The 24,497-nt window shown below is 31.6% G+C and overlaps 1 protein-coding gene across 6 annotated transcripts in view; it reads right to left on the reverse strand.

Annotated features, from left to right (window-relative positions):
- NFAT5 (nuclear factor of activated T cells 5) overlaps positions 1–24,497 on the reverse strand; it is a 102,507-nt gene that overhangs the window by 24,965 nt on the left and 53,045 nt on the right. For 3 of the 6 annotated variants that reach the window (XM_019756983.2, XM_019756977.2, XM_019756997.2), the window contains 6 exons: positions 19,383–19,941; positions 14,460–14,652; positions 12,322–12,512; positions 10,680–10,852; positions 3,869–4,003; positions 3,701–3,753 (listed from right to left, as the gene is read on the reverse strand). In XM_019756983.2, the coding sequence (XP_019612542.2) occupies positions 3,701–3,753; positions 3,869–4,003; positions 10,680–10,852; positions 12,322–12,512; positions 14,460–14,652; positions 19,383–19,941 (1,304 nt within the window). Of the gene's footprint in view, positions 1–3,700; positions 3,754–3,868; positions 4,004–10,679; positions 10,853–12,321; positions 12,513–14,459; positions 14,653–19,382; positions 19,942–20,391; positions 20,454–24,497 lie in introns of all 6 variants that reach the window. The other 3 variants (XM_074314657.1, XM_074314658.1, XM_074314659.1) reach the window with 3 other exon arrangements.

Genomic DNA, 24,497 nt, shown 5'->3' on the forward strand with positions numbered 1-24,497 from the left:
ATCCTGTGGATCTTGATGGCATTTCTTTCAAGACTTTCTTTCCATATTTATACAGAAATTCCATCTTCTTAAAAACTTCTCTCTATATTTTTATACTTTAAAAAATGCAATAGAAAAAAACCCAGAATACTAAAGGTTGAGAAACAATAATCTATACAATTTTCTATTTTTGATACACCAATGCCTGTTTCACGTTTTGCAAAACAAGTTATTCTTAAATCAAATTGTATTCCTCTTCCTAGTTTCTAATGTTTTCAGCTTCTAGATACATTTTGATATCACCTCCACATTTCAAACTGCTAAACTCTTTCAAAACTAACGTATTTTATATATATAGTAAATATATACTTACATATAGATATCTCAAAATATATATTTAATAGGCAATTAAGGTCTTATAGAACTTTATCTATGGTTGTAAAATGGGAGTAGATATAATGTCCATGCGCTTATCACATCTGGTATACATGAAAATGAAACATATTATGGCCTTGACTAGAAGAGGCAAATATTAAACAAAGAAGTGTTTTCCTAGATTTCATTAATCTCAATTTTTATATAATAGAAAAAGTTTAATACCTAATGATTTGATTTTGGGCTTGCAAATGAATAGCTATCACAATTATTAATAATTTCAATTTGCAAAGTTATCTTTAAATGGTTTTTTCTACTATACCATCTTTGGGCATTTTTTAAGATTGTAGAGGCCCTTTCAATTTTTCTGCATAGGCCTGATATTTCTTTATTGACGACACTCCAAATTTCATTTCTTTTAATAGATTTTCTGATCACCCTTCCCTCTAAATGTTTAATTTTGGTTTTTTTTTTCTTTCTTTCTTTAATATAATCTCTATGGTCAATTATTTGTATCTCAGGTCTGATTCCACTCTAAAATATTTCCCAGAAAGCCCCTTAAGAGAAAAAACCCAGTAAATTCTCTCTGAAAAAGATAAAATTTAAAACAAACAGAAGCACAGAATTAATGAAAGATCAGACTATAATTTAGTTTGTTTACTACTTGCTTGCAAAACCCCAGGACCTCTAGATATAGCTACCAAATAAGGACATAATTCCTTTCCATTCCACCATGTCTTATTTTTATGATAATTCTTCTAAGGAAGGAAGGAAGGCAGGGAGAGAGGCTCGAAGGAAAGGGAAAAAAAGGATAAGGAAGGGGAAGGAAGGAGGAGGAGGAAACAATAAAGATTTCTTAATATTAAGTTCTTATGAAACAGCAAGATTATTTGTTGGGGCTATTTTATTATTATTTTGTATTATTTATAAGGCGAGTCTCTCAGTCTCTAGAACTAGTTTTCTTACCTATAAAACTGCATCATAGGATAAAGTAAGGAATACCAATTGTAATAGAATATTACTAGCAAAGGAGTTTACATCAATCTATCCCACTCATCAAAAAAAAGAAGAAAGAAACCCAACATGTTCATGACACACAAAAATATTACAGGTGAGATCAGGCGCGTTCAGGGTGGTATGGCCATAGACTATACAAAAGTATTAAATGGATGAATTAAGCTTCAGTCAGGCCCAGAACTATAGTCCTAGTTGAAATTAGGGTTTGAAATGTCCTAGAACCTAGTTGAAATTAGGGTTTGAAATGTCCTAGAACCTAGTTGAAATTAGGGTTTGAAATGTCCTCAAAAGGAAGAACAAGGGACCTCAGATCCCAGAGTCCTCTTTTTCTTCAACATGAATAAAATGAACTAACAAAGTTTTTCATGAGTATCTATTAAGTATTTAATATTATGAGGAACACAAAAGAGTCACAATAAATTGCCACTAACGTCTAGAAGTCCTCCAGAGGAAGCCACTGTTGGTTCATGGGGAGTGGAAATGGTTTGATCAACAAGTTATATAATTATAAAATGTCAGAGTTAGAAGGAACCTCAAACAATCTAGCCAAAGAGCTTATTTTACAGATTAGAAAACTAAGGCACAAAAGTGACTTGTCTTATTTAGAGGTAACAGATTATTAGTGACAAAGTAGGTACTAGAACTCAGTTAAGACCAGTCTAGCAGAGTGGCCAATGGTATATGTGACAAAGGAATGACTGTTGAGGTCCCACTATTGCTTTTGGACTTCATGTAGGAGAATAAGGCCAGAGGAAAACTTTCTACATAGCATGTGTCTAGTATATAGGAAGCTCCACTTTATATAATACTATGTAGTGAAGAATTAATTTCATCCAAAGTAAGGTCTAGCCGTTGCCCTTGGCTACTAGGAGGTCCCTAGTAGATCTCTAGGTCCCATGGAATGCCCTATCTGACAGGAGTATCTTTATCTGTTTGATAGCTTTGGCCACTGGCAGTCTAACAATGAGATTTATGAAGGGGGCTTTGGAACATGTCATCTGACCTCTGGTGGAACTACAGACTAAAGGTTAGCTGCATAGGCAGTATGTGATCAAACCTGAATAAAAACTCTGGACACCAATGGCTCAGGAGAGCTTCTGATTGGAAATATTCTGCATATTGTCAAATAGAGAAGTGCTAAGAGGGAAAGGCATCCCTGAGGATGACAATTTCACCATCAGGACCCTTCCAGAGAGACTTTAAGCATCTCTCCCTTCGGTTGGTTCTGACTTGTATCCTTTTGCTGTAAGAAAACTAAAATAGTTAAATGTAGGACTTTCCTGAATTCTGTAAATTGTTCTAGCAAATATGAGGGGGGAGTGGGATCCTTTGAATTTGAAGCCAACTGTTCAAAAGTGAGAGTGGCCAGGAGGTCCCTGAACTTGTGCCTGGTGTTTGAAGTGAGGGCTGTCTTAGAAACACTGTGCCCTTAGCTTTGAGTTCAGCAATATATTGATATAATATATTGGATACATATGTTTTAAAATTTTATTAGGCTTTTCTAAAAACACAAAGGAATAAAAAATAAATAAATAAACCACAAAGGAATTATGAACTTTTTTGATAAATTGGCTATCGATTCTCTAATTTTTGACTTTTCTATCTCTCTGCTTGCTTTCATGATCCCTTTTCTATTCCTACCAGCATTTTATGCTAAATTTTAGGCTTTGAGTATTTTACACATTAGTTTGTTCCTGCTTCTCTGTTCTCTATATGTTATCTACACTTATACATACCACTCTTGTGCATGTCTTCTATCTGATTTGCCCATAAGTTTGTACAGGTACTTCTCTTCTGCTAGTTTCAACATCTATGAGTTTGGTCCTATTTGTTCTACACATTAATTCTTAAGTCAATTATTTATTCTTGTTTCCAAGCTTTTTACTTGTTATATGAAAAACAACATATGGTGAGGTCCTACAAATACACACTCATTAATATGAGGGTAACTTGTGCTTCTGAATACAAAGAGGTAACTAACAAACAAAACACTGGCACATAGCAGGTACTCAATAGGTTTCCCTTTAACTAAATAGTAGGTTAAGATAATTCAAATCCCCAGAGCAAATAAATATTAGGAAAGAAATGCTTCATTTATTAACAATGATAATTTGCCACTGCTCCTAAACTTTTTAAAAGAAAATTGTAACTTTTAGTACCAGTGGAATAATTCTATTTCAGTTAAAGAAACTCAAGAAAGAAACTTTAAATTGTTTACATCAATCCCATATAAAGAAGAAATTTAACCAGCTGACTCAGGAAAATTTCAGAATAAAATTGAATTACTCAGAGAGTAAACAATCAAACTATAAAAAGGCTTAAATTATACCTGATGAAATAATTCCATGTCGATTTCAGCTTCTGATTTCCAAGAGTTTTCATCTGATTGAAATAAAAACAGTGATTTACTAAATTTTTTCACTTTGTAGCTGTAACTATATCTTTATAACAAAGTGAAACATGCAACAATCTCTTTACCAGTATTATGCCTACTTACCAGAAACATTTTCTTGGAAAATCACTTTAGTTCCTTTCAGAAAGTTCTTGCCAATTAAAAATACTTCTTCCTCTCCTTTCACTGAGCAGCTATGCAAGCTTTTCTTTAAGATTTCTGGCACTCCTGCTGGTTGAGCTGTGGGTATACATAAGCATTCCATAAAAAGAATGTCCAACACTTATTTCTTATCTAAAATCAATTATCCAGTTCTATAAGTTGTCTCTGAGTTTGATTTCCTTTATTCTACAACTTAACTTTTACCCTATCAGAGAACAGAAAAAAAACACCCCAGAAAAGTCCATATTAATTTTTAATAACTCTTGTAAGATTTTATAGGAATGGATTAATGTCTAAAACAAGGTTTTATTATGTGTCAGCTTTGCTTTCTCATTACATAAATTTAACAAGTTTTAAAATATGAACTTGATCATGTTTTTGCCTTAATAATACTTTTCAAAACTTCAATTGAAAAACATGCTTGTCCCACAATCCTAAGCTTAAAAATATCAGTTAAGTTATGCCATTACAAGACTTCTTAGGCCATGAAGGCCTCTGGTGGTACTGGGGCTTAAGAATGCAGACCAAGGACTCACACACAGGACCCACACCAAAAGAACACCCGAACACAGACTGAATCCAATTCAAACTAATTCTTCCTACCAGGGGATCTCCCTGAAGTGGAATACCCTGAGGTTAAAAAATAAAATGCACTTGATTTTCAACTACAAAGACTAACCACCACTAAAATTAAGAGGTTGACAAGTACCAAAGAGCCAGATCTAATGAATAAGCTGTAATCACCCTACCAACTTCATGCTAGGATTTCCTTAAGATAATGTAATAGGTATTGCTTAGCAAAACAGGTTCCTAGTCAAAGTAAATTAGGGAAATACTGGTTAAACAAAGTTAAGTGAACAAAAAGATTTCTCTAGGCATTTTATATTTTGATGTATATTAAACATCCAAGAAATGGGTGTATAGTATAGTTTCCGCAATATTTGACTCCAGAAACATTCTTTCTTATCGATACCTAATGACCAGTTTCCCACAAGAATACTTTCTAGGATATTAGTTTATGCAAATAACTATTAATACATTTTAAAATACTCAAAAAACCTATTCCCTTCAAGGTTAAGTACTTTGACACAGATTACACTATTATTCTAACAAACAATAAATATAAAATATACACTGCAAAGGTAAACTTAAATATGGCTTATATAACCCATCAACTTCTAAATTAATGAGATATTCTACTAAACTTTAGGAAAAGGTTAACTTTTTTCTCTTTAGATACTTAAATATTTAATAGTTAATTTTATCTTTACAAGAAAGTAATGAGGGACACTGCTTTTGTACAAATATTCACTGACCCTCTTTCCCTAGGCCCTTCCTTGGCAAAAAGCTGTAATTCTCGGTCAATTGCATCAAGATTAGCCCATGTGACTTGTCCAGATGATAAGTGTGAACTACAGTAATGTGCCAGTTCCTAGTAAAAGTTTTAAGAGCCTCACATGGTCCCATCTTCTCCTTTTTCCTCCACTACAAAAATGGTAATATCTCAGATAAGGACAGCTTCTTTAGCCTGGATCCCAGAGTGAAGAGAATACACCTACTTCCAAACCGTGAGGGAGAAGCAAAACAGTCATTTTAAGCCAATGAAATTTTTTTGTTGTTGCTGTTTGTTACAACTTCATCATTTATTCTCACTTATTGATACAAATACGTAAGTATTCTATTCTTCTTAAATATTTAAATGGCAAATATTTTCAGCAATGTCTGAAAATTTTAAAAAATTGTGAATATATATACACCATCTAGAACCCACAGGGTTAATGTATGAACAGAATGGAAATAGTTAATGGTCATACAATGGCAATTATATACCCTTTTTACATGGAAAAATTAACAACTAATTTATAATTTTTTGGAGTAACTTTGGAACTAAATATTTGCTTTTTTGAAGGATATTAAAAATATGGTAAATATTTTTATTAGAAAACAGTGAGGTACAAAATTATATGAATATATTGTATTAACAAAAATGGAAAGTCTATAACCTTTCCCCCCATTTTCAAGTACTATGTGGAAATTCCACTTCACTGATGATTATCAAAACTTTTTTTCCCATCTCATTTTTTCCTTTTATGTATTAAAGGCATAAGATGGCCAAATAAGGCCTCTTTAAAGGTACCATGTGCATTTATCTTCTATATATTTGTATGTACATTACACAAAGAACTTGTCTGTTACTGTTCAATATAATTTAACCTTAAACTGTTGACTTTAAAAGGTTTTTTCTTTTAAAAAAGTTTAATGGTTACCTAACAGGACAGACTTCATACTAAAGAGAACTAAAATCAGGATTATTTATGCATTAAATGTTTATCTTTAAGTAATCAGTAAACTGACTCTTGAAAGTGATCACACTGCTTAAAAACTGTAACAAAAAAAGCCACCTTTCTGGTATTATAAAAACAATGCGCTTTTTAGATGCTTGCAAATCGTGGTCTCAAAAACAAAGCTGAAAAAAATTAATGAATGTCTGAATGCTGCAAAACAGTAAAACAACCATTTCAATCTGTTAAAAGAATTAGTAAAGCTTTTTAATAATGTCTGTGAAGAGAAGGAAAGTTTACACAATGTTATTTTTGTCCTAAAGTTGTGGGATAGACAGAAATAAGGGAAGTAGAAACTTACTAAATTCAGTCAGATTTAATACAATAAACATTATAAGATAAAATCTAACATATATTATTGAAAAAAGCTATGATTTGCTGCATTAAGAAAAATTACAGGAAAGTGAATATTTAAAAAGTCTGAAAATTGATATTCTTAATTTGATATAACTAAATAATATAAACAATATATCAAAACAGAAAACATATATCTTTATTGTCTGGTGAAATCTAAAGATGTCAAGGATGTAAAAGAGGATGATTCTTTCAACCCCTTAAAAACAAACAACAAAAAGACAGACAATGGATCCAGTGGCCATTGTTAAACCAAGAAGCAGGACTTTTTTCAAGGTCACAAGGCACAACATGAATTCTGGCATTAGGCCTTCTTTCCATTGAGTGTCTCTAGATGGAATATCAAGTATCTGTTTCCTCTCCTCCCTTCCACCTCTATCACCTTTTGGCCCCTCTTCCTTTTCTACCTCACTCTCATCTTCCTGTTTCCTTTTGCCTACCATTCCAATTTTAACCCTTCTTACTAACCTATTTCCATTTCACCTCTCATTCTACTCCAACTGTTCAAATCTGCCATAAATTCTTTTTATTTTATTTATGGGCATAAATACAAATCAGAAACCTATAATGGAACATTCTTATTTTTAATTTTTTTTTTTTTAAAGATTTTATTGGGGAAGGGGAACAGGACTTTATTGGGGAACAGTGTGTACTTCCAGGACTTTTTTTTTTTTCCAAGTCAAGTTGTTGTCCTTTCAATCTTAGTTCAGCTTCAAGTTGTACTTTCAGACTTAGTTGTGGAGGGCGCAGCTCAGCTCCAGGTCCAGTTGCCGTTGCTAGTTGCAGGGGGCGCAGCCCACCATCCCTTGCGGGACTCGGGGAATTAAACTGGCAACCTTGTGGTTGAGAACTCACTGGCCCATGTGGGAATCGAACCGGCAGCCTTCAGAGTTAGGAGCATGGATCTCTAACCACCTGAGCCACCGGGCCAGCCCCGAGGATGACAGATTTTTTAAAAATCGAAGCATTAACCCAGTAGGAAGAGTGTGCAGATCAAGAGGCTTAGACTCTTGCCTAAATGATGAGATCTAATTGATATTCATAGAAATTACTATTAGATATATTTTAAGCTGTTTATACTATGTTTTGAGAGAAAAATTAGTTTGCATGAAATTCTATGGAAATAGCAACATTAATAAGAAATATGAAAGCTCTTTATCATATAAACTTATTGCAAATTAATTATTATTCTAGCACTTTCTCTTCTTAAAAGAGGATTGGGAAGCATACTGTAAAAGTACCCCTTTCTTTTAAAGAAAGTATTGCCCATGTTTACCAAATCCAGTTTCTCTAAGCAGATGGCAAGGTAAGTGCCAAATAGTCAACTAAAGGAATAAAAATACAATCCTACACCTCCATAATAAATGACATCTACAAGAGGAAACAGAAGGGGTAATATAGGTATTTAAGTAAAATCCCCTAATATAAATTAGATATACTTTCTAAATTCATAAAAAAATTGAAATACACAACATAAATCTCCTAGGTAGAGGAAACAGTTCTCTAACATAACTTCATACCGTAATGATAGTCCGAACCATTCAGAGGCTATGGCTACAAAGAAATGAACTGTTCAAACTTGGTTTTTCAGCACTGTGATTTAAGTGATTGTGGTGGCAATACAGCACAGTGGCTAAAAGCAGAGGCTTTGAATTTTGGTCTTACTATTTCCTAGCTATATGACCTTGAAGAGGTTGTTTAACCTAAGTTTCAGTTCCATCAACTGTAGAATGAAATCCATTTATGTGATATAATGTCATGTTAAGTGATATAATGGGGTTAGGTGATATAATGCTTATAAAGTAGTTAACAAAATCCTGGGCACATAGACAGAGTTCAAAACATGGTAACTTTATTAGCTATATACGTCATCTATTGAATGCTGCTGCTTCTTAGGGCTATCATATCTACCCCAGACACAGCCTCCCAAAGAGAGAAACTTTTTTGCAATGTGGACATATATTATCAATAATGGTGATAAATTAACAAACAGTAGTAATAATTACAGATGAAAAACTTCAGAAAATCATGTTTTCTATCTCTTTCATATTGTCTACCACTTTTAGCCAGATATATTTAAACTTTAACAATACTTTAATGAAATAAGAAATGAAGAAATAAATGAACAAACTAATGAAAGCAGGAGCGAACAAAGTTGGCAACTATTTCCCAGTCCCTGCTAAAGCAGTATGATCTGAGTTATCTAGCATCTCCTAGCTCTGGCCTTCAGAGTGTAGCCATGGTCGTGCGCAAAGTATTAGATCATGTAAAAGAAAAACTGCATATGCCCTGCTCAAATCGGAACGCCATCCTAATAATATTCAAGTTGTGACATACTATAAATTATAGTAAATTCAAATTGGAGCACGCCAATTAGAAAAGCTTTAGAACGCAACAAATTATCTATAGATTATTTATTCTGTCCCTATCTGAATATGATAGAATGAACATGAAACCTACGATCTTTAAAAGCAGCCTATTTATAATTGAACATTATCCAGAAATAGCCCAAGGAAATACTAGTATCAAAACAAATTTTTCATAATAATGAAAAATAAAGAAATCCACTTGAGCTCTCGAGATCAGAAAGATATTTTAGTACCTTCTTTTTTAAATTAGGGTGTTGGCTAAGCTAAATTATGTCTATAATAATTTCTGAGATTAATTAAAAGGGAAAAATAAGATTTATAACGGAAAAATAATTTGACAAAACCGAGGTACAATTAAATAACAAGGCTCTGTAACTGTCCTAGGGATAGCAAGGTCATAATACCCATAACAACCCAACAGGAAATTCGGCGGAATGGAACGGGTCTATTCTGCTCTTTTTAATTCAGTTATAAATTACAAGTAAGCAATGTTGAAGAAAATTACACTTGATGAAAATCTTAAGTGATATATAAAGGTAAAATTTTCCTGTGTCATTTGTAATAATACTCACTCAAGGGAAACCAGAATATATGGTAAGGTACATCCACCAACATGGTTGAATTTAAACACACACATCATTTACTTTCTATGCCAAGGTTATAAAAAAAAAAACAATTCCATTTCCCATTTCCCTATACTATACTATATAATTTGTGATCAGAAATCCAACTGCTGTATATTTACAAAGGTCTGCTTACCTCAGTTTCTTTTTTTAAAGTATAGTTGACATAAAATATTATATTAGTTTTATGTGTACAACATAGTGATTTGACATTTATATACTTTACAATATGGTCACCACAATAAGTAGTAACCATCTATTACCATACAAAGTTATTATGGTATTATTGGCTACATTCCCTATGCTGTACTGTACATTATATCCCCGTGACTTACTCCTTTTATAACTGGAAATTTGTAACTTATATCTTCACTTTTTCACTCATTTCCCCACTTCCCTCCCCTCTGGCAACCATCAGTTTGTTCTCTGTATCTATGAATCTGTTTCTGTTTTTTTGTTTGTTTGTTTTAGATTCCTCATATAAGTACAATCATATAGTATTTTGTTTTTCTCTCTGTGACTTACAGCATAATACCCTCTAGGTCTAGCCATGTTGTCGTAAAAGGCAACATTTCATTGCTTTTTATTGCTGAGTAATATTCCATTGTACATACATACATTTTCTTTATCTATTCATCTGTTGACAGAAACCCAGGTTGCTTCCATGTCTTGGCTTTTGTAAATAATGCTGCAATGAACATAGTGATGCATGTATCTTTTACCTTACTGTTTCTTATTCTCACAACACAAAACAGAGTTAGGATCACAGCAATTACACAATGAGGATGTTGGGAAAATCCTTTGGCTTTGCAATTTACTTCTGGTAAACTTTTTAAATCAATATAGGATAACAGAAAACTACAAAATGCTACACATCTTTTGAATTTTATTCAAAATTACCCACCTTTAGTTTAGCCTAGAAAATCTGACTATAGTTTTTAAATGTTTCACATTTTGCATGATCACAAGCAAAATGTGAAACATCTGAAATTTAAAGATGTCTGAAAGACTATTACAAAATGAAAAAAACTTCATATATTTAATATCGCCATATATTCTTACTTACTACATAAAATTGGAGAAGAGGGTGTTTGCAGTGTCAAAGTGGAGCCATCTTTCCTTGTGATGTTAACTCGAAAAACCAATCTGGCACGAGTGCTTTTTTTCTTGGAACCAGCAATTCCTATTCTGGCTTCAACATCAGCATTCCTCAATTTCAATATTCCTACGCAGTCCACCCTAAAACAGAAAAAATACATAAACTGATATTTTCTGTTTACACAGAATTTTCTCTTTACACAAAATTCTTAACCAAGTTCCTTTTAAAAAAATTTTGCTTATTAATTTTTGAATATGTAACATAATCATAAGGTTTCAAATTCAAAAGATATACAAGGGTAAATTCTGAAACTTCATAATTCCTAATCTTGTCAACTGTTCATTTATAATGGAAAACAACAGTAAAACAAGTGAACATTATTCCAACATCTAAACAAGTGTTTTTGAAAATAAATAAATTTAACCTCTTTCTTTTGGCAGTTAATTCAGATATAAAAATAGAGGAAATGGGTTTTACTTTTAGAAGTGTTAGTAACCATCCGTAAAAGAATGGAATATTGTAGCCATTAAAACGTATGCTATAAAATAATATTTAATGTTATGTGAAAATGCTCATGATAAGTGAAAAGCAGGTTATGAAACAGTGGGTACAGTATTATCTCAATTTTATCAGAAAAAAAGATGGAAAGAAATATCAAAATCGTGGTTACTTCTGGGAAGTTGGCTTTTGGAGGTATGTTTTAGCTTTTTATTATTTTTACTTATTACTTGTTAATATTCTACATTTTCAACTTACAATGAATAAGTACTATTTTTATAATCAATTATTCCCTTTTCTTCTACTATATACATTTTTTAAATAATTTTCAAAAATTAAAAAATAAATCTTTACTGAGTATTTTTCAAAATTTTCTTTTCCAATTAACCTCTTACTAAGCCAGTCAAAATGACTTTCAAAAGGAAACTGAAAACCACACAGAGAAAGGTCTTTAGCTATATAATACAAATAATTACAATAGGTCTACTCCATATCAATATATTTGCTGTTGTGATGGTTCAACTTTAGGATGAAAGGTCCTTAACAAAAGGGTTAAGGACAAAAATTTTCCAATTTAAATCGTTAATACTTCTTATATTTTTCAGGCAATGAAAATGTAAAAGATGAAAAATACACAGTCCCAAGATATAATTTTTTGTATTATAGGAAAATAAAAACAGCAGGTGAATTTAGACTAGCAATATGCTTTTTCACATCAAGATGGGTCAAGGCATCATGAATGTCTGTGTTAAACAGTTTTTAATACACACACTAAGAAAACAGATTTCAGGAGAGCAAATCAAATTAACTGTAATTTTTATTTTTAAATATTAATTTTATTAATCCCAACAAATAAGTCTACATTATTTTCTGAAAAGCCAGCATTCCACCAGGCTTTTATTTCCCTGCCTTTCACCATAGGAATTCTCTAGCAAATGGCAGAGTTAATTTTAACCCATTACCATTCTGTAGTAAGCTATTTTTTATTTGTAATGTTTAAAATTTTTAATAAAATACTCAACATCTTCTTTTAGACATAAGAAACTAAAATTTTTTTCCTGTATACAAAAAACTGTAATACATAATGAAAAAATTTTTACTAAGTACTTACGCTAGTGTCATGTTGTTGCTTGGATCAAGGCCAACTTCTATAACAGTAGTGCCTTCAATGTCCACTTCTTTGCAGGGAGTTGTATTTCGCCCAGTTACCCTGCAGGCCTGATAAAATCCATGTGGTTTCACTCGACCAGAGTCATTACCCACAAACACTTGCAACACTACTGGCTCATTATGGCCTTCCAGCTGGAGTGAGATAACATGGAGCACAAACACTAATTAGCCTTTCAAATAATCTAATGTAAAATCAAACATTTAATATCAAGTCTTATATTCATAACTGGATTACAATAAATAATTTAAATCCTCAAGAAAAACAGATAAAGTATTTTCATAAAGGAGAGCTGGCTAAGTTTCTGCAAAAAACTGTTAAGTTTAAATTCTGCAACAATTTTACTTACAAGTTTAGATGTTCAATGATAAATTATCATTCATAATTAATTTGCACAAACACATGAAAATGAATACACAGTACTTTCGATATTTATAAATCTATGGACTGCCAAAAAAGCATGCATAATACTCAGGATTAGTACCACTACTAATGGAAAATACACAAAACTGTGTTAGTGGCATCATCATCTTCATTAAATGAGAGCACATATACTAAATTTTTACTCTTTTAAAGCTATATGAGTAGGTAAATGGAGCTCATTTTCATAAGCTAGATACATACATACAACATAATGAAACCCTGGGTCAAAACATGGTCTCAAAAATTGCTAGATGGAACCAGGGTCTATTTGGGTCATTACAGGTCTCTAGCAAGCCTTTATAAATTAAATTATAATTTGTATGCTAAAGAATAAATAAATATTTAAAATAGCATTTGGGAACCAATGTTTCCAACGTTGCTTCTTGATAAGATTTATAGTTAAACATTGAAGCTGCTAATACAGAATGCATAAAATCATAAAGTAACTTGTACAATGTATAGCAAAATGCTTTAAAAAATTCATACATCTTTTCTATCTCAGTATGTCTGTATTTCTGTGAAATTATATCACAAGGAGGCAAAGAAGCAATCTACTCAAACTGTTAGTCAGCAGTACCTCGAATAGTGTCTGGCATATAGAGGGGTGCAATATTTGCTGAATGAATGAATGAACTTTTAAGGTCAGTCAATTCACTCCCTATCACAGGCCATTATCTAACAATACTTTTGACCAGATACATACTTAAAGCAAAACTTAAAGCCAGAACAATTAGGTTAATTTTTTAAAAAAAGCGTAACTTAAATTCTTAACTTGCCTGTTACTTGTTTTTAGTGTCAGGGACTGAGGGTAGGTTGGTATGGTGAGTAGTAGAGGGGTACAAATGATACTGTACATGTGACTATTATCCAACCTTATAAATGGTCATGAGTAAGTTTCCTAATCCCAAATTTCTACCATCATTTCATTCAGGTATAAAATGAAAGTCAGTCCAACTAAATATTGTTCAACTAACACATTTATACAAACTGTATTTAACAAGAATCTACCGTGTGACTAGCCAAAATTCTTCCCCGTTTGGTATTTTGTAAGGTGTTGGAACACTTGTTAAACATCCCCAACTAACTTTTTGGTTTGTCTTCAAAGAGAAATATTCTTTGTAATAAGGTATCCCAGGTGCTGAAATTTAAGCCCATTTTTTTCTTTTCTAAATTCTGAAAAGATGAAGACTCAGTTGATACCCTATTTCTTAAAGACTTAACTTACCTATCAGCCAATTATTTTCTGAGTTGAATAGTTCTGATTACAATGGCCATCTCAAAAACCTTATTTTCTAAGTCCATAATAATTTCTACAATATTTCTTTGAATTCACTTTAAAATTTCTCCTTAAAGAGAAAGCTTGGTAAGAATCTAATATGGCTGCTACCGATGTCACATAAAAGGGGAAGATAATTCATGACTTCCAGATACTTCTGTTATTAGATCGCATTTTCATCTCTCCTTTCATTTAAAATAAAATTCAAATGGTATCAAAGTAAAAATATTTGGCTTATGGCTCAAACTTTTACTTTAATTTCTATTATACATACCTAGCAATTCTATCCTTCTATTTTAGGCAGCTTTTGCTGGTTAAAAAAAAAAATAACTAGTAAGTAAAACTGGAAAAAATCTTCATAATTGCTAAATAAAATAAGTACCTTTACTGTAGGAAAGCCTTGCTGTGTTCTATCCTTTACTGAGCCACGGCTACCCTCAGTGAGGTACCGAGCTCGATGTTGGGTCTCAGGTTGTACAACTATCTTCAGCTCCTTTCCCTCACTTTTAACAGGATACTGTCCACACAACATAGGGCTTTTCTTTACTCCAGATCCTTTTTGGTTTTCCAATGTTCTGAGAAGTCAAAGCACAACATGGAAAAAGCATCAAAAAGTGTTTTCTACAAAAGTCATCTAAGATAAAGGAAGAAACAGAATAGCAATAACATTAAAAACAACTGATTATCTTTCTGACAAAATAAAATACAACCTAAGTTAAGATATATAGAATGCATATGTGTGGAAGGAGGAAGGAAGATTGAATAAACCAGGAATAATAGGAAAGAATACAGCTAATGTCACTATAACCTTTCATCTTGTACTTCAGTCAAAACAAAATTTTAAAATTACATACATATATGTGTATGTGTGTGTAAGAGTGTTATATGAAGCTACATGATTAACTATCATTATTTCCAAATCAGACTTGCAAAGCAAAAGAAAAGTGGGAGTAGCAAGAAGAAACAAAAAAAGCAAAAGGCCTTAAAAAAACAACCGCAGGTACACGTAGAATATTCTTTTGTATATCTTTCTCAGGATACCAAACTGAGAACATTATAATAAAAAAATCAGTGATTCAAGTTTTATTGGGAATTAATTAGCTTTACTCTAAACAATCTTTCCCAGAAGTTTAACTTTTCAGAGCATTTTTATATGTGATTAGTTAAATAATTAAAGCCCGTAACATACAAAAATTTTAAAATCTGGGCTTTACAGATAGGCAACCTAACTTATTTTTTTTTATTTTGTTTCTAATGTTAATTTTGTTTATCATTCATTTTCTATATGGACTATACAGTCAAAGAAAAATATTTCAAATGGTAGTTAGGACTTCAGGTCAACACATGTAACCTGAAGCACCACAAATATGCGCTGAAAATAAATAGAAAACAATATTGTTAAAATAGATTGAAATTATCCATGTACATTTTATAATAGAGTCAGAACCTAAAATGCTTTCTGTGTGACTGTCCCAGTCCTAAGTTTACACTCACATTGAAGGTACAGAAGCCAAGAGATGACTGTGGATAAAATCTCCTCTAAAAGCAAACAGTTCGAAGGAGAAATATTATGACTTCAAACAGAGGAGCAATGAGGGCTAGCAGCCTTAAAACTGGCTCGAATGTTTATCCCTCCAGCTCTAACCAAACTGTTGCCTCAATTATCAATAACAAAGAGAGAAAAGGTTGTACTCTCAATGGAACCAGGTACTGGAGTGAAATCCATGGCTAAGAAAGGGAGAATGGAGGAAAGAAAGGATGCAAAGAAATGGAGTAAGACTGTGTAATTGTACAACTGAAATCTATGTAACTTTACTAACAATTGTCACCCCTATACACTTTAATTTAAAAAAAAAAAGAAAACGAAATGGAGTAAGATTGACTGGATAAGAAGGAGAGTTCTGAGGGCAAGTACAGTGCTCAATTATCTTCATAATTCCCTGAACCTTGAACAATTCCTGAAATATCAGGTCCTGAGAAAAATATTTGTTGATGAAGGCAAATAGGGAGAAAAAAAGGCCAAAAAAAAAAGAAAGAAAGAGTGAAAAAAGAGCTTCTATAATAGTAAAATGAGAAAGACTGGATCCTAATTGGCCAAGAAATGCCATTGATGTCTGACATAATTAAGCCAAAGATTACCTGTGTAAGTCATTTAAAAGGCCCTGGATGAATAAATTCTATGAAAAAGTATCTAGTTGAAGCTGAAACAATGGGCAATAAATCCTTTTTTTTTCTTTCATCATTCTGGGTAGAAATTCAAACATTTGCAATGTGCAGTCCCTTATACATGAAATTCTATAATGATATTGTTTACTCATTTTAAAATCAAAGCAAAAATATTCACTTACTGAAACTATGTAAAAACATCTCCCAAATGTGCATCGAAAGGGACTAAAAGAAAATACAGCAAAATGCTAATAGCAGTTGTACTAAGTAACTAGATTATGGGTTACTTATTTTCTTCTATTTTTCTACATTTTTCAAATGTTTGTAATTAATATCTACTAATTTTATAATAGAAAGGGGAACACATTAGTTTGACATATAAGGAAAATTTAGCATATCAATTAATTTGGCAAGATATGGCTTTTATATTCACTTATGATAGCCAAGCTAATATTTATGAGAATAAATAGTTGACAATGAGTTTTACTATTTCAGTAAAACAAAATACTTCATTTGGGTGAACACTGTTGAGTGAGTTGACAAAGTATACATGTTATGGCTTAAAAAAGAATAGCACATGTAATTAAACAATTTCTGAAATGATACTTTAAAAAGCCCTTAAAACTATCTTTATTCTCTAGGTTTAAATGTAAAAAAAGAATACATACACATGTAGATCTCTAGACATGTAAAACAATTGAAAACCTCAACTAATTCTTAGAAAAGTAGTCTTTCAAATTATTAATTTCGAAGGCATGATGGCTTAAGAAAAAACAAGAAAGCAGCAGGTTTAATTGTATGGCATTTTACTTCTAAATGACGTCTAAAAAGAAAATCCACTGTCTTGACATATTCTATTCAGATCATGAAATGACACTGTAATTCCTTTGTGCTGCATATCCTGTTGTCTATGTCACAAAAATAATTTGTACTACAAAATGCCTAAAATCGGTTTCATATCCAGATGACATCATGTCTTAATTTCTAGGACTATCTAGAAGAGACATAGGGCTACTGATTCTCAACATTTAGTTGATGAATTTAAGAATGATATGGCTAGGAATGTTTAAATACTGAGTAGTTTGTTTTTAATGGCTTGTTTTTCTTAATAAACTCTTTTATATAATATTTTAATTATACAAAAATGCTATTTCCATCTTGAAGATCAATAAACTGCTGTACACATAATTTCTTAATAATTTAGCATTATATAAATTGTACGTTTATGGCACAGTAGATCTAAGGCTTTATACCTTATCTCTTAAAACTTTTCTAAATATCTTTCATATTTTTAACATCTTTCTTGTTGAATAATCTAGGACATTAGCTTGAGATCCTCTTAATAATTGTCTTCAAAGGCCTATTTTTCTATATATTTACATATGGTTTTATCCTTCCCTTGACATAGTTCTTAATAATTCAAAATTTAAACTTCTTCCATCATTTCCATATGCTAGAGTCAAATATTTTTCCATTACCTAAGAAGCTGGACATTTCTTCTGCTGCTTGATGAGTTTCTGTTCCATGAATTATTTCATGAGAGATTTTGTCTTGACAAATGTTATTATACTTTCCCTGGATAACCTCAAATCATTTCTAAGATATATCTATCATACAAAAGCAGAAGCAGAAAAGATGTAGGTCAAGATATCTCTTTAACAGCAACTGCAAATCATGTGCGTTGACTAATTCCAAGTCAAAATTTTATTTATTCTTCATTTGAAACTTTAACATTTATTTCAGTATAAAAATAAAAATCTCTCTTCTGGAACTTAAAAAAATCTTTATCCATTGAAGCCCACATACCTGTATTTAATGATAGGTATACCTAAGCCTTTTGGATCTGTGCTACTGTGTTTCAGATCATTATTCTATAGGTAATAGTTCTACAAATATGTTCTTGACTCTGCTAATAGCAACATTTTAGGAAAGGGTATATACCTTGTTTTCTTTTAATTTCCTAATTTGGACTTTCTGAAAATAAAAAATATTTAAATGTGCATTTTCATTTAACTGCATCACCCCAAAGGAGTTTTAAATAAGAGTAGAGAAGCAAGTAGTATAGAATAATTATTAAGTGGTAGATATTACTTTTAAAACGTAGCGAGAATATTTAAGGACAAGTTTAATATACATTAAAAATATTCTCTATACTACTCAATTAGATTTTTAATTTAAAAGATATCAATGACGTCATCAAGTAGTAAACCAACTAAAAGCTTCTCTATCACCTTTTTCACAACCTAATTGTAAAACTAAAGGGTCAACTAAAGGACCATACCCTGTTTCCCAAAAAAAGTAATCCCTCAAAATCCAGTGAGTTAAAAATTTTATCAAACTGTGTTGAATATACTCTAGGAAAACCAATTCAAAAGTCTAGCAATTAAATATTAAGGAATTAAAAAATTAAAAATAAGTCATAGTATAGCAGTGAATATTGTATTATATAGCTATAGAAACATATTTAGTGAGTGCTGTGAACTGGCACAAATGAATAAAAACTCAAACATGTACCATGATCCTTTCTATCACCCTTCAAATACATACCCAGAATCACAGAAAAAAAAATTAGTGATAGTTTTTTTTTAAATCCCAAATCAGCACAACGTATCAAAGAAAAAGCGTAACATGAATGTAAATGATGAGAAACAAACCATCAATTTGTTTTTTTTCTTATTTTTATCAAATAAAAGAAAAATAAAGTATAAAATCCTCACAAAAATGGAAAGAATTGGACCATATAGGGAGATAATGTGAAAGAGAACACAAACTAGCCCTTTGCGAATGTTTTGAGTTACATTACATGCTATTTATATTTCTATGAGCAAAAATATTCTTAAAAATCCTTTTAAAATATAAATCCATTTGAAATTTAAAAGTTATTTCAAAACAGATTATTTTCATTTTCTACTACTTAATCATACCCCTAATAAGATACCTTTGCTAAAAATCTATTGATATTTTATTTTTTCTCTAATGAAACTTGGTAATTTTAAATTAAAATTCTCATGTATTTCAATGATAAAATTAGTATCTTTGGGTTATATGCAAACTTGAGCTGAACAGTGGGGAATGATTTTATTTTTTTTGGTTTGTTTTGCATAATGGTGATAGAACTTAAAAAAATGTGAATACCAACCCATTTCCTGCTTTTGAGTTGCCTTTGTTGTCCGTGGTAAGCTGAGAAAGCACATAGTGAGGTGCTTTGGCACTGTCGGCATCAAATATATCCATATTAGATTCTTCACAATCTCGTCGTTTGACCCCCGGCCTCTGCTTTGGATTTCGTTTTCGTGATTTACGAGGTACCTCAGTGTTATCATTGTAGGAACTGGTGCTCATGTTACTGAAGTTGGAGGGGGAATCCTCCATCCACATACTGCAGCTCTGCTCAGATTCCAATCCACACCCCTCATCCTGGCAGGACATCCGACTGTTATCCAGCAAGTCCTCAGGTGGTGGTGAGATGTACAAGACTGTGTGCCTCTTCGGTGTTGATGGATGCTGCTGAACTGTGTTACTGGTTAACTGCTTTTCACTTACCCCTCTGTTACTTACCCCCAAGGCTGAGGAGCAGCTCTCCACTTGCATAGCCTTGCTGTCGGTGACTGAGGTAGAATAAATGGTAGGGCTGGAAGAGGTGGTAAAGGAGCTGCAAGCACCGCCCATGGAGGAAGAGGAGGGAGCTGAAGAAGCATCTGCAGTGTACAATTTAAGAGTAAATACACTATACATGTTTTCACCTACGCTGGCTAGCAGTCCCATTGAAAATGTGATTTGTGAACTGATTGTTTTTCCCCAAAATGAATAGTTGGAATTTGGTTAAGTTTTAGAATATAAATGCTTCAAGCAATACAAGGCCTAAGAAATGCATTTTTTTAAAATGCCCAAATAGCATTATTTTACTTGTATTATAATCGATAGATTTTTAAAAATCTAATTTAATGTTTTAAGCTGTAAAGCAAGAATAAAGCTTTTATTGCCTCAGCTGGATGTTCTGCTGAATTTTAATCATTTAAAATAATAAAGAAAACCCCAATATAAAATATATGCTTGTGGTCCACATTCAATGCCAATTAAATAATTCATTATAGAATTTGAAAAGTGGGACTGTGCTTAGCCACAAAATATTAAAATAAGTTTCTAACCTATGAAGCAGAGAACTACAGGTCATTTTTAATGCAGACACTCCCTGCTTCAGAGGCAAATCCTGGAATAAAAATATGAGAAAATAAATGAGAAAAGAGCTGCTGATTATTCCAGATATCAATTATAAAATGAGAAATAAATAGAAAAATATATAATCAACTGAATTGGAGGCAAAATGGAACTGGTACCGTCACTATGATTGTTGTAAAATCTAGAAGAATAAAAGTGAAAAAGGTTTGATTTGGAACATGCTGGGCTGCAGAAGACAAGCAAGTTAATCATTGAGGGTTTCCAGAAGTTGGAAGTGGCAGTTCAAAACCATGATCTCTAAAATAAACAAATCCATCCTAAATGGCAGAATGAAAAGCAGAGTAAGGACTGATTATTGGATGGATATCTCTTATAAAAGACTTGATTACACACTTATCAATTGGTTACCACTGTCCATTTCCTCTCTTTAAAGGACCTGCTTGATTTTAAACTATTAAAGGAATTTCCTTATATGAAGTAGCAGTGTATTTTATTGTCTGGAATCTAACAACAAAAATTCAGCAGGAAGTATCTCTGGAGAGCACCAGAATTAGTTACTATAAAAAGGTATTTTATAAAACCATTTATCTATTATGCTTAGCAAAAAACGATTTAAATAGATCTTTTCAAAATGTGTGGCAACTGGCAGAACAGCTCATTGAAAAATACTACTACTTTAAATCCTTAACAGCATAACCTCAGAGGCACACTAATAATGTTAAGGCTGGAAGTTGTCAGTCCTAAAATTTTACAAATACCATTTTATCTTGTATAGGATATGGAAAGGTTTATAATCATACACACAAAAAATAAAACTAGGTAACATGACAGACAACTAAGATAATGTTTAAATCTAAAATTAATTTTTCTCTATAGCCAAGAGTGCCACTGTTTTAAAGTGGTATAATGAAACTTAAAACTGTGACGTGCAGTTATTGGAATTGTAACATTCATATCAATTATAATATAAAGACTGAAATGCAGGAATGCCAATGTTTAGATAATCAAAAGCCAAGTGCCAAAGATCTATTTTTAAAGTGAAAACACGTACCAAAACACTTAAATCAGTTGAAAGAACTAAATTCACTCATAATTTTTCATTCCTTTCAAGGCTAAAGAGCATATTAATTAATATTAGCATCAATAATGTGATCTACATAATGCCACATGGAAAGATTTTCCCCAACTACCATAAGTCAAAGAACCTAGAGCAATTAGATGATACCAGTTCCATTTTCCAGTTTGTATCCTTGTCAAATTCAGTAGCTGAAATTGGAAAATTCAGTCACTTTAAACTGCATTCCAATTTAAAGAAAAATTTATCAATTTTGTATCATGCATTAATGCAATGTCTTCTTAGTAAATAAATATTTTAAAAGATTTGTAAAAACTACAAAATCTAGATGCTAATGTCAGTGACAGTTTAGGAGCTGATTTGTAGCCACTTTGGGTTTAAATAAGTTTTTTCCTTGTTTTATGAAAAATACAATAGAATTCATTTTAGAAAAATAGAAAAGGTGTTATGTCTAATATTCCTCCATCTGTTCCAACTATTGGCAAAAATGAAACCCAATTTTTATGTGTGTATGAGCCTATATTCTTCATTTTCAAAGAAATACAAGTATGCAGCATGCAATCTTTGCAGTGGAACACACAAAGCATGCAGCATGAATGCTGTGAACTTGTATTTCTATAAACACCTTTCCCCCACCCACCGTTTTTGAATCTAAATACCATGCACATGAGAATGCAGAATATGAACATCTCAGGGATCCCTGTCCTTGACAGATGGAAAACATAGGTGGAAAGCAATTAGGAACCCAAAAGCAAGTTATGTGGTGTTTGTCAATTTAATATGCAAGCTATAACCTAGCATTGCTCTTTGATATATATATATATATATATATAAATTTATCTTGCAAATATTATCAAAACAATCATGGTTATAAAACCCAATTGATAAAATCATATATAAATGTCTGTTCTGGGACAGGTATGCCAAACTGTGATCTCATACCCTACATAAATTAAAATATTCTATACATTTTCCTTGGACACCTAACACACAATTTTTATATTTTACCTGCAGTTTCCTGGATATAGTTATTAAATAAAAAAGTTCATTAGTAAAAAAATATAAAACTGAAAACATAAATTCTGTCAGAAGACAGCAGTAAGCATCCTTTAGTTAAAAAACAGTTTTACTTTTTAAAGCCTACCTTAGTTAGATCCTAAATTGCAGACTGTACTCATTTTAAGACTGTAACAAATGAGACAATTTTTTTAAACTATAAAACTCTTACCATAGTATCATTGTTGCTCTGATGATGATAATATGTAATATTATAAAATCTTTCACATAAAGATGTTACATTCTGGTTAGCAAGACATCACCTAAGTGTATTAATAATGGTGAGGTGGTGAAGTGGAGGATAAGAACTAGGAGCCCTTTGAGAGCATGGACAATATCTTTCGCATCTTAGACTACCCGAACACCTAACATAGTGCCTTGTGTGCTATTTGTTATTAAATTCACTTATGGGAAGCTGTATTTGATATGTGTGCTGAGTTATATTAAAGTTAAATTGGCCAATAAATGTACCAATGTGTTCATAATGGACACGACACATCAGGTTTTTTAAAAAAGGATTTACTACTCAAAGTACTTAGACTATATGATACTCTAATAGTACCACTTGATAATAGAGAAAGGTTCAGAAGAAGCTGAAGAGTTTAGAGGTAATTACATGCTGTTTCTACAGAGCGTGCTAATAACTTTCTTTCTTGAAACTATATATAAGCTAAATGACCTATTGTATATTAACCCATAAATTTACAAGAATAAAAACTCCTTAATATTATCTACTAAAAAATAAATTCACAAAAATAATATGAAATACATTTTAGATTTCTAAACACTAATTTTTCATTTCTAAGCATTCCCAGAAAGCACTAAAGAACAATCCTGGAAATATTGTAAATGTGCTTAAAATATCTACAAAGACCTTTCCGTCACTGTATCATTAAATATCACAAAAGAACTTAATTGACATTCTATAGAACTAAAATACTAATGCAGTCCTGCCTCATCTATACATTCTTTTTTATTTATAAGTTCTTACGAAGAAAATATGCTATCTAACTCTCCCTACTTTTTTTTGTTTTGAGTCTCCATTTTTATCTATTAGGAATGTAGAGATTATGTTTAATTGCTGGATTTTAAAATTACAAAAACTCCAACATAAAAATGTTTTAGTAACTTTCTACTTTCTCACTGATCAGAACAGTCATTATGTGTTTCTATATTATAACTTTTTAATCTTATTTCTTCTTTAAATCCCTTACTAATACCTCATAAAGACGTTTGTCTTTAATTTTTTCTTAAACTTATTCTCTCACCTAAATAACATGTGAATAAATTTTTATTGAGTTTTTCCTTTTATGAAAAACTTATCTTTAAATCTAGAAGAATTTTATTTTTCCACAGTATTTTCTGTGACCACAGAGAACACAGCAAACCAAAGGGAAAACAGACAATCTTTACAATTTACTAATGTAAATTCATAATCTCAAAAGAATAGATTACTTCTAAAATTTATAAGTAAAGGGAAGCATTACATCTAGAGTGTTCTAATAATTCTATTATTAGCAGTAGTCAATTACTAGACCAAATGCCAGTAATCATAGTGAACTTAAATTGGATATATGCCTTCTTTTTTTAAGAATTAATGAAATCACTAAGGTTTACTATGAATATTCAAAGTAGTCAGGATAAAAAGAGTAGCAGATATCTACATGGATAACCCAGAATTTGTAATAACCCACTATTAACTTGATTAAAAAGATGAAAATGGATTTTTAAATGGTACCACATATAGAAACCCATAGATTTTATATACTCCTTGCTTAAACTATATTTTAAAATTAAGAACTATTAGTTCTAGATTTGTGAACTAGAAATTATTTTAATTACCATATCATTTTAGTACTTAAAATACCATAAAAAGGAGATGATACTTTATATGGAACTAACTAAACTTTTTTTTAGAAAGCTTTGACATTAGAAACATTCTTT

This window comes from Rhinolophus sinicus, linkage group LG11 (assembly GCF_036562045.2).
Source record: "Rhinolophus sinicus isolate RSC01 linkage group LG11, ASM3656204v1, whole genome shotgun sequence".
Lineage (NCBI taxonomy): Eukaryota > Metazoa > Chordata > Mammalia > Chiroptera > Rhinolophidae > Rhinolophus > Rhinolophus sinicus.